The 18957-nt window shown below is 34.5% G+C and overlaps 1 protein-coding gene across 1 annotated transcript in view; it reads left to right on the top strand.

Moving 5' to 3' along the window:
- Positions 1–18957, top strand: part of DNAI4 (dynein axonemal intermediate chain 4) — a 99637-nt gene that overhangs the window by 31500 nt on the left and 49180 nt on the right. The window contains 2 exon segments of the mRNA XM_077892201.1: positions 428–584; positions 3363–3502. Of these exon segments, the coding sequence (XP_077748327.1) occupies positions 428–584; positions 3363–3502 (297 nt within the window).

Here is an 18957-nt window from a genome sequence, read left to right as displayed (position 1 = left end):
GTAGCACCTTTATTTATCAGGAAAGTAAAAGTTTTCCCAGGAGCCACCTTCTTTCCTATATATTTCTGCTGTTATCTTACTGGCCAGAACTCTCTCTTATCACCCCCAGCTTCAAGAGAGGCTAGGAAACCTAAACGCTTGATTTTCTTAATGCAAAGAGCAAGGGAAGGGAGAAAGCCTTAGCAATGAAAATTTAGGCATTCAGCAGTGTCTGTTACATCATGGAAGATCATCCTATCAGAGGGAGACAGGAGGATTATTGGATTATTATAATCTCCTCCAGTTTTGGAGCGATTGAATATATCTCACAACATGTTCTTTGACCACATAAAGCCATCTGCAATGTATGATCCATCATGATGTTTTGGTAAAATGAAAATTGAAAATAACAATTAATAAATGATTCTTATTAAGTCATGTATTTTAGATTTACGAGTTGTAAGGGCAACACCTGAAAAAGTTGTAACAAAAGAAGACCTACAAAAGACCATAGAGATAACACTCACAGAGACGGAAACACTGAGATTTTTTAACCTACCAACCATCATGATTTCTGTGGAATCTGAAGAAGCTGAGAAACTACTGTATGTATGGATCAATTGTTTATTTGCTTCTGCAACTTAAGTGCTAAGTCAGAGGTTCTTATTCTTGTTTCTGTTTTGGGGGATTCATGGATAAATATTGGTGGCATATGTGCTTGGTGAAATTATATATAAAGTTACATATGTGCCCTTTGAAATGATATGTAAAGTGTTTATGTTGTATATGCCTTCTTTTTTCTACTGGAAGAACCCATTGCTTTACCATAATCTTTAAAAGGAAAGGACTTCTTTCTTTTTAAGAAAGGACTGACATTTTTATATTTAAAACTTAAGAAGGAAAAATATGTAATGGGAAAATAACTGAAATTACTGTATCAGAGCAGACTTTCCATTTCTCCTTATTAATAAATTTAAATCATTAGTTTTTGCCTTGTGTATTTTGAAGCTCTGTGGTTAGACACATACATGTTAATGATCGTTTATGCCTTTTTGAGAGAATTGACCCCTTTATCATTATGTAATGTCCCTCTTTATCTCTGATAATTTGCCTTCCTCTGAATAACAAATGGACAGATAAGTGATCTGAAATCAGAGAGGGAGAGATGCTAGAAGCAAATGTCAAAATTAGGGGATCCCTGGGTGGCTCAAGGTTTGGCACCTGCCTTTGGCCCAGGGCGTGATCCTGGAGTCCCATGATCAAGTCCCACATCGGGCTCCCTGCATGGAGCCTGCTTCTCCCTCTGCCTGTGTCTGTGCTTCTCTCTGTGTGTTTCTCATGAATAAATAAATAAAATCTTTAAAAAAAATGTCAAAATTAGCACATGCATCTAGAGTCTGTTAAATCTTGGGTCCTCCTCAAAGACCATTAAAAGGATTTCAGTTTTCTCAAGTGATCCCAGGTCTTATAACTACTATCATAAGCAAACACAAATTTTCTCTGACGGAAAGCACATCCCATTTAGGGTCTTAAGATTCTCTCAGATTGGGACACCTAGGTAGCTCAGCGGTTGAGCCTCTGCCTTCAGCTTAGCACGTGATCCCAGGGTCCTAGGATCAAGTCCCGCATGGGGCTCTTTACAGAGATCCTGCTTCTCCCTCTGCCTGTCTCTGTCTCTCTCCATGTGTCTCTCATGAATAAATAAATAAAATCTTTTTAAAAAATTCCCTCAGATTGAGTTTGGTAGAAACACACCAAACCAATAAAGAAGACATTATGAATGAGAATTAAAAGAAATAACAAACCCTAGATCTACATCATGATGACTGTGGATACTGAGATATTATTAGGGCTATATTGTGAGACATAGAATATAACATATACGTGAAATATTTAAATAAAAGGTTTAACACCTCACTAAAAATGATGACTCATATTTGCAAAAACATCTAAAAAGAACTCTAAAATAGAGTATGTTTACATAATTGTTGAAATTAAAAAGTAAACATTAAATTTAAAGAAGTCATAATTGAACAGAGATTTAATAAATTGAAGCATAGATCTGGATAAATTAAACAAAATAAACATTGGACAGAAAAATGTGATATAAAGTATGAGAGAGAAATGCCTGGGTGCCTCAGTGTTAGAGCATCTGCCTTTGGCTCAGGATGTGATCCTGGGGTCCTGGGATCAAGTCCCAGATCGGGCTTCCTGCATGGAGCCTGCTTCTCCCTCTGCCTCTCTCTCTCTCTCTCTGTGTCTCTCATGAAAAAATAAATAAAATCTTTAAAAAAAAAAAAAAAAGAGTAAGGACTTTCTCAAGCTCTTAAAAGACATAATGTCTCAGAAATAGGAATAAATATATAAATAAGCACAAAAAAGAAATGGACTAAGTGTGTTGTACTGATACTCCAAAATATCAAATATTAAAAGAAGATTTTAAAAACAGAAGAAAAAAAAAGCATATCATCCACAGGCAAACAATTAAACCAATGGCATTATTAGGGTCAAAGAAGTTCACTTCATAATGACAGGAAGGTAAAAATAATTCTAATTTTGAATACTCCTAATAAAATAACCTCAATATATATGAAGCAGAAACTAGAAACTTGATAAGTATCCTATTAAAGTAGGAGATTTAAACATGCCTCTCAATTACTGTATGTCTTTCAGATAAAAAGTTCACATACATATAAAAGATTTGAACCAAAAACATAATTTAATAATCACAACTCAGCATTTAACAATTACAGAACAAAAAAAAAATAAAAAAAAAACAATTACAGAACATACACTCTTTTCAAGCACAAACAGAACATTTACAAAAATTATCCCCACACAAGATTATGAAGCAAGGTTTCAAAAATTTCCAAGAAATAGTATCAGACAAACTAAATTCTCTGGCCACAAATATAATTAAGTTAAAATTAATAACACAATTTCAATAAAAATATAGATACATAGTCACATGCACATTTGGAAGTTTAAAAAGCACATTTTCTAAATTCCTCATGAATCAAGGAGGAAATCATAATGGAAATTTAAGAAATACTCAGAATTAAATAATTATGAAAATGATACCCACAGGATGACACAGATGTAGTACTTTGAAGGAAATGTATAGCTTTCAGTGTTTATAGAAAAGTTCATAAAACTTATCTGTAGACATTGAAAGTAGCAAGGATGCTGAGAGGTATAGTAAATAGAATCCTTTGGAGGTAGTTCAGTGCCATCTTTTCCTCAGGAGTTTTTTGAACTCTCGCTTCATGTTTGATGTAATCCACATTAAGAAAGGTAAGTTTAAAGAGAAAACATAATATAAAGAGATAATATCTGTGGTAATATTTTTTATTAATGAGTTGAATATACTTTATTTTTTATAGTCGGAGAAACAAGAATTACGAGACCCTTTGTAGAAATAGATTAGGTAATGACTTATATGTTGAAAGGATGATGCAGACTATTAATGGAGCACCAAAGAATAAAGATGTTCAATGTGACAAAATCATAAAAGAAGACAAAGGTAATTTATATTTTATTCTTCTTGATAAACTACCGTATTTTAATGTACATTTTCTGAGTCTGTCAGTTAACAAATAAATGTTGAAACATATAAAGCAAAGATAGAAATACTTTGGCCAAATTGCAATGGTAGATGGGTGATCTATAGCTTTTAGAATATGACAAATGCTGAGTAATAAACATAAATATAGAAGATTTCGGTAACATAATTACCATTTTTAATTTCTATAGAAACTCTTTCATGCAATTTTATACTCTTCAAATGTTTATGAAATATTTAGAGAAACTGCTTTTTCACAAAGAATATCAACCACAACTAATAATATTTAAAATGTGCCAGACATTATTCTAGGCCTTTCACGTAAATTAACTGGTTTAATTCTCACAACAACCCTATGAAATACATACTGTTGTTACTCTCCATTTTTGGAGGAAGAAACAAGTGAAGAGAAGTTAGCTAATTTGCCAAGGTCACTCAGCTGGCATGGCACACAGGAATACCCTCAGACAGTCCTTTACTACACTTATTGTTTTTTTTTTCTATGTTTATAAATTAACAATCCTGTATAGTGAACAATCTGTGAAGTAGGACTTAAAAGGTAATTAGAAGAAAGTTTTTAATTTTAATGGCCTTTGTTACTCAGCAAAACTATAAGCTAGTTCTTTTGAAAGATTAAAATAGACAAACTTCTAAGCAAGTACTAGATCAAAAAAAGGGCAACTTATAATGAATGGAAAGCTTTGTGGCATCTTTACTCACTCTTGCCATACTCTCCTCCCCAGTATGGTGTTGGTCTTAAAGATAGCAGTCTGCCTTCTGGCTTTTGGTTCCAGAGGGAACAGAGCAGACCTTATTCTCAGTGGGTTGGTTTCTCTCTTTGAACCCATCTGGGAGGCTACCTAAAGGACTAACACAGAGCACTTGTCTGGTGTGTGTTTTTTTTTTTTTAATCTTCATTTTTAAATTCAGAGCTCTCTCAGGTGGTAAAGCAGCTGTGCATAGTGCATTCTCCACAAATATTGAAAGGCAAATGAACAACTCATCTCTCTTAGAGGGAATCAAACAAGAAACACACTGAAAGCGTGAGAGAAAAAGCTAGGGAGGAAGCTTCTTTGGGAAATTAAGATACTGAAAAAGGCTTGCATGTACAGGGAAATTTAGAAAGTCATGTGCATACATAGGGCAGGACGCATGCTCAGAAGAGACCTGAAAAGATCCTAATCTTTCACCTCTCGCTGATCTCTAGGCTCAGTACAAGCAGGAAATGAAGGCTAAGGCATACTTGTAAACAGCCTGGCTAAGCATTAAAAGAATACCTTAACACAGACTCAATCTACAAAGACCAGGAGATTTCCCTCCCCCCTTTGTTTCTCTATTCCTTTCTTTTTCTTTTCTCTTTGCTCTCCTTTTTTTCTGATGGGGGAGGAATTCAAGTGTTCAAAGAAATCTCTGTCAGGACACTTGCTGACCAAAAGCCAAAGATCAAACACTTCAAAGATGATACATGACAAAGAATCCAGTCTTTATAAAAATACTTTAGAAACATCACTAAGCAAACAAACTAGGACTCACACAGCATACTACAAAACAAAACCCAAGGACCAAGAAGATTCTGATTTACCACACTATTATATTCAAAATGTTCAGTTCTCAAAAAATTACAAAGGATAGAAAGAAATAAGAGAGTAAGGCCTGTTTAAAGAAGAAATTAACAGAAACTCTCTCAGTGGAAGTACATTGTATTTATTATCCAAAGACTTTACATCAATTGTACTAGATATTCTTTTTTTAAAATTTTTATTTATTTATGATAGTTACAGAGAGAGGCAGAGAGAGAAGCAGGCTCCATGCACCGGGAGCCCGACATGGGACTCAATCCCGGGTCACCAGGATCGCACCCTGGGCCAAAGGCAGGCACTAAACCGCTGCACCACCCAGGGATCCCTGTATTCGATATTCTGATAAGGCTAAAGGAAACTGTGGGCAAAGAGCTAAAGCAAACCAAAATGATGTACAAACAAAAAATATGAATAAAGAGATAGGAATTATTTAAAAAAACAAATTCTGGAGATGAAAAGTACAATAATTGAAATGGAAAAACTCGCTAGAGGTATTTATGGCAGATTTGAGCTGGCAGCAATTCTTAAAAAACAGGTCAATTAATATAATATAGGCTGAGGAGCAGAAAGAAAGAAGAGTAAGGAAAAGTGAACACAGCTCAAAGGACCTATGGGGCTCCACCAAGCATACCAACATACACATAAAGGGAATTTTAGAATGATAGAAGGAAAAAGAAATGGAGGGGAACAAAATAAATTTAAGGAAATAATGGCCAAAAAGCTTCCAACACTTGATTAAAGTCATGAATCTGGACATTTGAGACACTCAACAAACCCCAAAAAGGATAAACAAACAGATCTACACTTAGGTCAGCCACATTATAACTAAATTTTGAAAGAATCTTGAAAGCAGAAAAAAAAAAAGTGACTCAGGTACAAGGAATCCTCAGTAAGATTACACTCAATTTCTCAGCAGAAACCATGGTGTCCAGAGGTCAGTGGGATGCCATACTTAAAGAGATGAAAGAGAACTATCAAACAAGAAGTCTATATCCTTCTAATAATTCTCATGATAAAGAAATTAAATAATTAAGATCAAATATATTCCCATGAAGGATAAATTAAGCTACTCCCAGATAACAAAAAGCTAAAGCAATTCATCACTAGTAGAATAGCCTTATGAGAAATGCTAAAGGGAATCCTTCAGGCAGAAATGAAAGGACAACAGTTGGAAACTTGAAGACATATGAAGAAACAAAGAGCACTGGTAAAGGTAACTACATAGGTAAATACAAAAGTCAGTATTGTGGGCGCCTGGGTGGCTCGGTGGTTGAGTGTCTGCCTTTGGCTCAGGTTGGGATCCTGGGATCCTGGGATTTACTCCCATATCAGGCTCCCCACACGGAGCCTGCTTCTCCCTCTGCCTACGTCTCTACCTCTCTGTGTCTCTCATGAATAAATAAGTAAAATCTTAAAAAAAAAAAAAAAAAAGCCAGTATTGTAATTTTGGTTTGTATCTCCTCTATTTGCAATATAATTTAAAATAAATACATAAAACAATAATTATAAATCTATACTAATGAGTACACAGTGTATAAAGATGTAATTTGTGACAACATAAAGTGGATGTAATGGAACCGTATAGGAGTTCTTGTATACTATTAAAGGAAGGTAGTATTAATTCAAAATAGATTGTTAAGGGATGCCTTAACAATGTGGCTTAATGTGGCTCAGCGGTTGAGTGTCTGCCTTTGGCTCAGGGTGTGATCCCAGAGTCCCAGGATCAAGTCCCACATTGGGCTTTTTGCATGGAGCCTGCTTCTCCCTCTGCCTATGTCTCTGCCAATCTTTCTCTCCATCTCTCTCTCTCTCTCTCTGTCTCTTACGAAAAAAATAAAAATCTTCAAAAAATAGATTGTTAAAATTTTAAGAAATTACTTGTAATCTCCATGGCGATCACCAAGAAAATAACTTAAAAATTGAAAAAAATAAAATTAGAAAGGAATCAAAGCAGAACATTATTGAAAAATCAAGTAAACAGAAGAAGGCAGTAATTGAAAAATTGAGGAACAAAGACATAAGACATAAAGAAGAAAAAGAAAAATGGCAGAAGTCCTTCCTGAGCAATAATTACTTTAAATAAGTGGATTTAACTCTCCAATTAAAAGGCAGATATTGGTAGGATGGATTAAAAAAAAAACAACTAAACACGATCCAAGTATATGCTGTCTAACAAGAGACTCACTTTTAGATCCACAGACAAAAATATGTAAAGTGAAAGTTGTAATAGCAACCAAAGAAAGGTGAGATGGCATTACTAACATCAGACATAGTAGACTTTATATAAAATTGTTACAGGGGACAGAGAACATTATATATTGATAAAAGGTTTCATACATAAAGAAGATATAACAATTATAAACATACGTGTACTTAACAAGAGAGCCTCCAAATATATGAAGCAAATATTGACAGGATTAAAGAGAGAAATAGTTCTACACAAAGAGTTGAGTCTTCAGTACCCCACTGTCAGTAATGGACTGAATAATCAGATTATCAAAAAGAAAATAGAGGACTTGAATAATAATAATATAAACTAGATATAACATATATATATACAGTACACACCATCCCCAACAGCAGAATACACAATTTTTTCTCAAGTTCACATGGAAAACTCTCCATGATACACCATTATGTTAGGCCACAAAAAAAGAGATAATAACATTTTAAAAATTGAAATCTTTTCTGATCACAATGAAATGACACAAAAAATGTATAACAAAAGGAAAACTGGAAAATTTTTAAATATTTGGGTATTAAATAACACACTCTTTAAAAGCACAAGGGAAGTAAGAAAATAATTTAAGATGAATGAAAATGAAAATACCACATAACAAAACTTATAGGATATAGTGAAAGTAGTGCTTAGAGAGAAATTTATAGCTGTAGATACATTTTAAAAAGATCTCCATTTGACACTAATGTAGCATTATATATCAACTATACTTCAATAAAAAAAAATCATAAAAATCTCACATCAATAACTTTACACCTTAAGGCATGAGACAAAGGAGATAAAACTAAACCAAAAGCCAACATAAGGAAGAAAATAATAAAGATTAGAATGGAGATAAGCAAAAAGAATAAACAGAAAAATCAGTGAAACTAAGTTGGTACTTTGAAATGATCAGCAAAACTGACAAAATTTTCACTAGACTAAGAATAAGAAAACGCTCAAATTACTAAATGAGAAGTGAAAGTGGGGACGTTACTACTGACCTTACAGAAATAAAATAGATCATAAAAAATTAACATCTGTATATCAATAAATCAGATAACTAAATGAAATGGACACATTCCTAGAAACTCACAACTTGTCAAAACTGACTCAAAAAGAAATATAAAATCTGAACAGAGCTATGATAAGTAAAGAGACTGGATTAATAATCAAACCTTCCTAACAAAGAAAATCCCAGGAGCTCCTGGATGGCTCAGTTGGTTAAGAATCTGTGTTTTGGCTCAGGTCATGATCTCTCAGGGGTAGGATGGAACCCTGCCTGGTATTAGGCTTCCTGCTCAGCGAGAAGTCTGCTCCTGCGTCTCCCTCTGCCCTTCCCCCAACGTTTGCGCGCGCTCTCTCTCTCTCTCAAATAAATACATAAAATCTTGAAAAGAAAACTCCAAGACCAAATGGTTCCTCTAGTGAATTCTACCAGTCATTTAAAGGAGAAGCAACACCAACCCTTCAAAAAATAATTTTCCCGAAAAATGGAAGAGAACACTCACAAATCATGAAGCCAGCTTTACTCCGATACCAAAGCCAGACAAAGACACCATAAAAAAGAAAACTAATACCAATATTCCTTATGAATATGGATGCAAAAATCCTCAATAAAATACTACTACACTGAACCAGCAGCACCTTAAATGGATTATACACTATGATCAAATGGATTTATCCCAATGATGCAAGGGTGATTCAACATACATGTCAATCACTGTAATAAACATAGTCGTATGATAAAAATATTCAAAAATTAGGAATAGAATTTTTCCAATCTGATAAATGGCATTTATAAAAACCCCACAGCTAATGTTATACTCGATGGTGAAAAACTAGAGGCTTTCCCCATAAAATCAAGAACAAGATAAGGATAAAATAGATAAAATCTATTCTATCCAGACTGCTTTCTCAACTTCTATTCATCATTGTACTGGAAGTCCTAGGCGATTAGGCAAGAAAAGGAAATAAGACTCTAAATCAGAAAGGAAGAGGATCCCTGGGTAGCTCAGCAGTTTGGCGCCTGGCTTTGGCCCAGAGCGCGATCCTGGAGTCTGGGAATCGAGTCCCGCGTGGGGCTCCGGGCATGGAGCTTGCTTCTCCCTCTGCCTGTGTCTCTGCCTCTCTCTCTATGTCTATCCAAAAAAAAAATCAGAAATAAAAGTATCTTTATTCAGAGATAACACGATCTTAAGCATAGAAAATCCTAAAGAATTCACACAAAAACTACTAGAGTTAATAGATAAGTTCAGCAAAATTTCAGAATACAAAATCAACACACAAATTTCAGTTGTATTTTTATACACTGTCAATGAACATTTCAAAAAGGAAACTAAGAAAATTGGGACTTAGACATTTCTTCAAAGAATGTATACATATTGCCAACAAGCACATGAAAAGTGTTCAACATCGTTATTCATTACAGAAATGCAAATCAAAACCACGAGTTATCAGTTCTCACCCATTAAAATGACTATAATTAAAAATGGAAAAAAGTGTTAAGGAGGATGTTGAGAAATTGGAGCCAATATACACAGCCAGTTGCAATGCAAAATGGTGCCCCTGCCATGAAAACCAGTTTTAATAGTTTGAGGAACAATCAAATTATCATATGACCCAGCAATTCCATTCCTAAATGTATACATATATATAATAGGCCCTCAAATACAGGTACATGCTTATTCATGGCAACAATATTTATCCTCAACAAATGGAAACAAGCAAGATGTCCACAAATGGATGAATGGATAAACATAATGTGTAACATATATTTGATGAAATGTTACTGAGTTATAAAAAGGAGTCAAGCAGAGATACATGCTTTGAGCAAATTCCTCTCTTCTACTATAGCAGATGCCAGAAGTTTCTCTCTGGAGAGGATAAAGTCGAATCTATTTACCTACCAAAGGGTATCTTGATTGCTTCTAAGTTTTGGCAATTACCAATAAAGATGATATAAACACCTGTGTGCAGGTTTTTGTGTGGACATAATAAGCTTTCAGTTCCTTTGGGTAAATACCAAGGAACATATTGCAGAATCATATGGTAAGCATATTTTTAGTTTTGTAAGGAACAGCCAAAGTTTCTTCCAAAGTGATTGTACCATTTTGCATTCCTGTCAGTAATAATGGAGGGTTCTTGTTGCTCCATGTCCTCACCAAGATTTCTTGTTGTCAGTGTTCCAGATTTTGGCCATTCTAATAGGTATGCAGTGGCAGCTCATTGTTGTTCTCATTTGTATTCCATGATGACAGACATATTATGTGGAGCATATTTTCGTATAATATTTGTCATCTGTATATCTTTGGTGAAGTGTCTGTTAAGCTCCTTAGACCATTTTAAATTAGGTTATTTTTTTCCCTTATAGAGTTTTAAGAAATACATGTATATTTTGGACAACGGTACTTTATCAGATGTACCTTTAGCAAATGATTTCTTCCAGTATGATCTTGTTATTGTCTTGACATTGCCTTTCACAGAACAGACATTTTTAATTTTAATAAAGTTCAGCTTATCAATTTTTGCTTTAACAATCATGCCTTTGGTCTTCTATCTAAAAAGTCATTATTATACCCAAGGTCATCTAGATATTATTCCATGTTATCCTCTAGGATTTTCATAGTTTCACTTTTTACTTTTAGGTCTATAATCAATTTTGAGTTAATTTTTGTAAAGGATATAAGATTTGCATCTAAATTCATTTTTCTACATGTGGATATCCTGTTGTTCCAGTACCATTTCTCGAAAAGACTTATCTTTGTTCCATTGTATTTGCTTCTTTGTCAAAGATCAATTGACTAATATCATGTGGGTCTATTTCTGAACTCTGTTCTGTTCCCTTGAACTATTTTTCTATTTGTTCACCAATATCACATTGTCTTGATTGCTGTAGACTTATAGTAAATCTTCAAGTTGGGGAGTGCTAGTCTTTCAGCTTTATTTTTCTTCGAGTATAAACTTTAGAATCAGCTTGTTGATATTCACAAAATAACTTGCTGGGATTTTAATTGAGAATACATTGATCTATAGATCAGTTTGGGAATAAGTGATATTTTGACAATACTGAATCTTCCTAAACGTGAACATGGAATGTCTCTCCATTTATTGTCTTTCTTTAATTTTGTTCTTTGAAGTTTTATAGTTTTCCTCATATAGATTTTGTACATATTTTGTTAGATTCATAGCTAACTATTTCATTTCTGGGGCACTAATTAAATTGTATTGTTTTGAATTTCAAATTCCACTTGTTCATTGCCAACATTTAGGAAAGGAATTTTGTATTGCTTTTTGTATATTAATCTTATATCCTTCAACCTTACTTTCTTTTTTTAAAGATTTTTATTTATTTATTTGACAGAGAGTAAGCAAGAGACCATGGGCAGCAGGAGGGAGAGGGGCAAAGGGAGAAGATGCAGTCTCCTCACTGAGCAGGGAGCCTGACATGGGGCTCAATCCCAGGACCCTGGGATCTTGACCCAGGCTGAAGGCACTTAACTGACTGAGCCACCCAGGTGCTCTGTAGCCTTTCTTTAATCACTTGTTAGTTCTAGGAGTTTTTGTGCATTCTTTTGGATCTTCTATATGCATTAACATATCATCTATAAACAAAGACAGCTTCCTTTCTTCCTTCCCAATCTGTATTTTGTTTCCTTTTCTTGTCTTATTGCATTAACTTGGACTTCCAATATGGTGTTGAAAAAAAGTGGTGAGAGGAGATATCCTTGCCTTGTTTCTGATAGTGGGAAGGCTAAGTATGTTAGCTGTAGCTTTTTTGTAGATGTTTTTATCAAGTTGAGGAAGTTCCCTTCTATTTCTAGTTTACTGAAAGTTTTTATTATGCATGGATATTTGATTTCGTCAAATGCCTTTTTTCTGAATTTATTGATACAGTCATGTATTTTTCTTTCATAGACTACTGGTCTGACAGATTGCATTAATTTTTGAATGTTAAAGTAATTGTACATATCTGTGATAAATTCCACTTGGTTTGGAGTATAATTCTTTTTAGACATTGTTGGATTTGATTTGCTTTTATGTATTGAAGATTTTGCATCTATATTCTTTGAGAGTTGTCAGCTTTTTTTTTTTTTTTTTTTGGAGGTTTTTTGAAATGTTTTTGTCTGCCTTGGGGTATTCAATGTTGGCCTCAAAGAATGAGTTAGAAAGTATTCTCTCTGTTTCTATCCTCTGACAAAGATTGTATAAAATTGGTATAATTTTTTCCCTTAAATGACTGATAGAATTTAGCAGTGAATCCATCTGAGCCTGGTATTTTCTGTTTTGGAAAGTTATTAGTAATCAATTCCATTTCTTTTTTTAAATTTTAATTTCTTTAGTTGATATAGGCCTATTCATGTTGTCTATTTCTTCTTGTGTAAATTTTGGCAAATTGTGTCTTTCAATGAATTAATCCTGAATTTCATCAAGATTATTAAATTTGTGGGCATATACTTGTTCATAGTATTCCTTTGCTATTCTTTTAATGTCCATGGGATCTGTAGAGATGTGCTCTCTTTCATTTATGATAGTAATACTTTTTTTCTTATTCTGGCTAGAGGTTTATTGCTTTTATTCATCTTTTCAAAAACCCAGTTTTTGGTGTCATTGATTTTCTCTATTGGTTTCCTATTCTCAATTTCACTGATTTCTGCTCTTATTCTTTTAAATTCAATTTAATTTTTAATTGAAATATAATTGACATGTAACATTATATTAGTTTCAGGCATATGACATAGATATATTGTGAAATGTTTACTGCAATAAGTCTAGGATAGAAAACCTGAACTATAATTGATAAATTGCTGAAGGTTCATTGTGAACAAGTCTGAGAGTTTAAAACTCCAGGGGACCCAATCATAGAGAAGTCCTCACCACTATACAACACTTTTTTTTTTTTAAGATTTTATTTCTTTATTTGTGAGAGACACACACAGAGAGAGAGGCAGAGACATAGGCAGAGGGAGAAGCGGGCTCCCTGCAAGGAGCCCAATGCGGCACTTGATCCCAGACCCCAGGATCACACCCTGAGCTGAAAGCAGATGCTCCACCACTAAGCCACCCAGGCATTGCTCTTTTTTTGTGTATGTGTGGTGAGAATTTTTAAGACCTACTCTCTTAGCAACTTTAAAATACACAACATAGTGTTACTAACTATACTCACTATGTTGTACTTTACATCCCCATGACTTATTTATTTTAGACCTGGAGGTTCATAATTTTTAACCCATTTCACTCACCATTTATTCTCTGATCTCTGGCAGCCATCAATCTGTATTCATGAACTTGGGTTTTTTTTTTTTCTTTCTTTGTTTTTGGTTGTTTTTTAGAGATCATATGATATTTGCCTTTTTTTTGGTTTGACTTATTTCGGTTAGCATAATGCCTTCAAGTCCCATCTATATTGTTGGCAAGATTTCCTTCTTTTTTTTATGGCTGGGTAAGATTTGTGTGTGTGTACATGTGATATTTCATTTATCCATGTATCCATAAAGGGTCACTTAGGTTGCTTCCGTGTCTTGATGATTATGTGTAATATTGCAATGAACATGAGGGTACAGGTATCTTTTTGAGTTAGTGTTTTTGTTTTCTTCAGATAAATACCCAGAAGCAAGATTGCCGGATCATCTGATAATTATATCTTTAACTTTTTGAACAACTTCTTTCTGTTTTCTATAGTGGCTGCAACAATTTACATTCCCACCAACAATGCACAAGATTTTCCTTTCCTTTTTTTTTAAAGATTTTATTTATTTATTCATGAAAGACAGAGAGAGAGAGAGAGAGAGAGAGAGAGGCAGAGACACAGGAAGAGGGAGAAGCAGGCTCCACGCAGGGACCCTGATGTGGGACTCAATCCCGGGACTCCAGGATCATGCCCTGGGCTGAAGGCAGGTGCTAAACTGCTGAGCCACCCAGGCTGCCCTAGATAAATTTTTAGAGTACAATTCTTTCACCTCTTTTGTTAAGTTTATTACTAGATATTTTATTCTTTTTGATGCATTTGTAAATGGAATTGGATAGAATGCTCAGCTGAATCTGCCGATTTTTTTTTTTTATATCTAGCTTGCCTTTACCATTGGTAATGTACTTCTGTTCTCCTTTCCTGTGGCTTTCTTAGATAAGTTGAGGAAATTCACTTCACTGCACATACATGTTCTGTTTTACCCTGAGAGCAGCCCAAAAGCCATGGGGAGCAGAAAATACAGAGCTGCCCACTTACCTGACATTACTTTCATTGGACATTCAATGCCTAGCTTGTTAGGTACCTCAGTGGATTAAGTTCTATGTTTCCAAGGACATATTCATGGTCTCACTATGTGATTTCATCATTAGTGGCTCTTGTAAACTCTCAGGGAGGCTGAAATCAGAATATGACCCAGAATGTTCTCATGATCTTCTCCTGAGAGTCCTCCTTTAGTAGTCTTCATTTAATAGTGGTGATTTTGTTCTTTTTTTTTTATGCATCTGTGATAGTGTTTGCTATCCAATTTTTATTTTATTTTATTGTTTTTATTTTGAAAATGTCTTATAGATTTTCAAAAATTTAAATTCAATTTGCCAACATACAGTATAACACCCAGTGCTCATCCCAACAAATGCCCTCCTCAGTGCCTGCCACCCAGTTACCCCATGCCCCCACCCACCTCCCCTTCCATAACCCTTTGTTTCCCAGATTTAGGAGTCTCTCATGGATTGTCTCCCTCTCTAGTTTTTCCCACTCAGTTTCCCTCCTTTCCCTTATAATCCCTTTCACTATTATATTCCACATATGAGTGAAACCATATGATCATTAACTTTCCAATTTTTTTTAACTTTCCAATTTTTAAAACTAGACAATATATTGTGTAGATATGTATATGTTGGAGAGCCTTATGTGCGTATGGATTCTGAACTTCAAAAGTTTTCCAAGAAGAAACCTCTGAAAAAAGGTTCAGAGTGCACATCGTTTATTTTGGAGGTGATCCTAAGAAACATTGGTAGGAGAGTAAGTGAAATAAGAAAGGGTAGGTAGCTGACAGAGGTTATACTGACAAATTACCTCTTTGGTTAACTGGAGTTTAATACTGTTAGAGAACTCTGGGAGTCAGAGTTATTTTTGTCATGCTCCAACTTTCTTTTTTTTTTTTTTTCTTAATTTATTTATTTATGATAGTCACAGAGAGAGAGAGAGAGAGAGAGAGAGAGAGGCAGAGACACAGGCAGAGGGAGAGGCAGGCTCCATGCACCCGGAGCCCGATGTGGGAATCGGGATTCGATCCCAGGTCTCCAGGATCGCGCCCTGGGCCAAAGGCAGGCGCGAAACCGCTGCGCCACCCAGGGATCCCATGCTCCAACTTTCTAAATCATTGTTTGAAGGCTTATGGACTTGTTAGTTTGTTGGCATTCTAGGCCAAATTTGTGGACATCAAAGTGGCCTTGGTGGCCAAAGATGGCCCCAAGCAAAGCAATATAGATGCTGGCAGTTGGAGATTGGCTAGTAAGAGGTAATGTGTAATAGATATGGGCAGGGCACCAACAGCATCTACCACAGGAGAAAAACCTTAAAACAAAGCAAGAGAATGACCTATCCAGAAGTTAGGGAAAGTGGAGGGATGCCTGGGTGGCTCAGTGGTTGAGCATCTGCCTTTAGCTCAGGGCATGATCCTGGGGTCTGGGATTGAGTCCTATATCAAGCTCCTAAAAGGGAAACTGCTTCTTCCTCCCCGTGTATCTCTGCCTCTCTCTCTCTGTGTGTCTCTCATAAATAAATAAATGAAATCTTAAAAAAAAAAAAAAAAGAAGTTAGGGAAAGTGGATTTACTTCTGTTGGAGGTAGCTAGAAAGAGAGGGCCAGATAGAAGAGCATCCAGGGCTCCTAAGTACCTGGAGATGTTCTATTTCTTATCCTGGCTGGTGAGTACATGGTAGTAACTGTTCACACTACACATATATGTATTATACACTCTTATGCGCATGATATATTTTTCACAGAAAAAAATTATTAAAAATAATGAAAGTTAATATTAAAAATTACAATATAGACCAAATAAGTATTAAAGTCTTATGGATCAGTAAAAAAAAAAAAAAATCACATGTCTTCTTTGCCTGATTTGGGATGAAATTGAAAGAGATTCAGGAGTCAGAGAGATGGAAATCAAGTATTAGCCTTATTACTGATAAAGATACTGAAAAAAATGTAACCTCAAATCTGCAGCGCTAGGGACTTGCCATTTCTTCCTTCCTACCAGCCATAATTGGCACAGCTAGACAAGCACAGACTTTTTTAGGAGTGAGAACAGACCAGAAAGCATGCTTGAAGAGACCTAATAAAAGAACCCAGAAGTGGCTGAGCGCAATTCCTTCTCCTAAACTCTCCTATAGGATTAATCACTTTTTCTCTGGCAATGAGTGAATGAGGGACATAGAGAGATCAGGCTGTTAATTTAGCTCAAATTCCCTCTGTAAAGAGTCACAGAAAGTGAGGAAAAAAGTTTTCCACTTAATAGTACGCATATAGTAATTTATGATAAAAGTGGCATTTCAAATAAATAGATAATTCAATGAATGTATTAGTGTTCCTGGCTAACTTTTAAAAATATATTAAACCCTACAACTATAGGGATGCCTGGGTGGCTCAGTGGTTGAGTGTCTGCCTTTGGCTTGTGCATGATCCTGGAGTCCTCGATCAAGTCCCATATGGTACTCCCTGCATGGGAGCCTATGTCCCTGCCTCTCTTTCTCTCTCTCTCTCTCTGTGTCTCTCATGAATAAATAAACAAAATCTTAAAAAAAATAAATCCTATAATTGTAGATTTCAAAAAGCCAGCTTGTTTTCTATGTATATTATACTAAATTTTTTTAATAAAAATGTGTGATATGAACTAATTTTTATTTAAAAAAATACATATATGTATTTGTTCATATGTGAATCTGGAAGGACACACACCAAAATGTTAGCAGTTATTATCTCTGGGTGGTGGAAATACAAGTCATATTTATCTTTTTTTCTTCTTTAATGTTGAGCATATCTTTTTACTCAGCTAAAAAGTAAAATTATTTTTCTATAAATGTTATATGGCTAATTGCTACACTTTCATAGTCTGTTAAACTAGTAGATAGAAACAATATTTTTAAATGGGCAAAAACTATTTAGACATATCCCAGACTCAGAAATGCTCAAAACATGGTAGAGTTGGGAATACCTTTTTCTGATGCTAGTTAAAACTTTCTTTAATAGAATATAACTATAAAATTGGGAAGTAACAATCATTCAATTTTTCTTTCTTCAAGAAACAGACTCAACTACAGAGAACTGATGAATATCAGAGGGGAGGCAAGTGGGAGAATGGGTTAAATAGCTGATGGGGATTAAGGAATGCACTTTTTGTGATAAGCACCAGGTGTTGTATGGAAGTGGTTTTTTGTTATTATTTTTTTTGTATTGAGGTGTGAAATTGTACACTTGAAGCTAATATTAAACCATATGGTAACTAACTGGATTTAAATAAAAACTTTTTTAAAAAACCCAAGCCCCAAACCCCCCTCAAAAAACAAACAAAAACCAATCATTCATTATTTATCATTTCATTTTGTGCTTGATATTATGGCATATGGTTTAGGATTTTTTATTTCTTAGGTTAATTTATTCAAATGTACAAATGTCATGATGGTACCCAAACTAATATTACCAATGTTATTTGTTATTTTCAAACAAGAAACAACCTTAAATCACCCTAACATTTTACATTGCTCATTTATAACATGTACTTTTATTTATGTAGCAATTATTGATGACGATGTAACAATATATTCCTATATACTCAAATTGTTAAACTTTCGGTTAAATGAAGGTTAGGTAATTAAATATTCAAAAACATAGTATCTTTTTATGGTCTTTTACTTTACAAACAACAGAAACTGTACCCTTTTCAATTCAATAAAATAGACTAGGTATTTATTATGTGTATAACTTTGTTAGACATTATTAAGGTCAGTTCAATAAAATAGAAATGTTATTATTAAATGTGAGTTAACATTCTTACTAATTGAAAACATTGTGAAATACCAGAGCTCCTTCATTATATTTTATGAAAATAACAATTATAACAATGAAGTAGTTGCATTTTTATATTCAGTCTTGTTTTGATTTTCAGAGAAAAGAATTCTTTATTAGATCACTGTACTTTAAACTCTTGCAAGTTTAGCATGTAGGAATATTTTATTACATGGTCACTGATAAAATAATTGCTATGTGAACCTTTCATTGTTATATCAATAATGAAAAATATTGGAAATTTTTTTTAATTTTGGACATAAAAATTTGCAAGTTTTGTTTGGAGATCATTGCTATATTTGATCATTTGAAAAAATGTAGCTAATGCAAACAAAAATTTTCAAAAGGGAAGATAGGGGATCCCTGGGTGGCTCAGCAGTTTAGCGCCTGCCTTCGGCCCAGGGTGTGATCCTGTAGTCCCGGGATCGAGCCCCGCGTCGGGCTGCCTGCATGGAGCCTGCTTCTCCCTCTGCCTGTGTCTCTGCCTCTCTCTCTGCCTCTATGTCTCTCATGAATAAATAAATAAAATCTTAATAAAATAATAAATAAAAAATAAAAGGGAAGATAATAACCATACTAC

The sequence above is a fragment of the Canis aureus genome, chromosome 3, assembly GCF_053574225.1.
Source record: "Canis aureus isolate CA01 chromosome 3, VMU_Caureus_v.1.0, whole genome shotgun sequence".
In the NCBI taxonomy this organism is placed as follows: domain Eukaryota; kingdom Metazoa; phylum Chordata; class Mammalia; order Carnivora; family Canidae; genus Canis; species Canis aureus.
The sequence above is the reverse complement of the archived record's forward strand: the minus strand, read 5'-3'. Positions and strand labels throughout refer to the sequence as shown.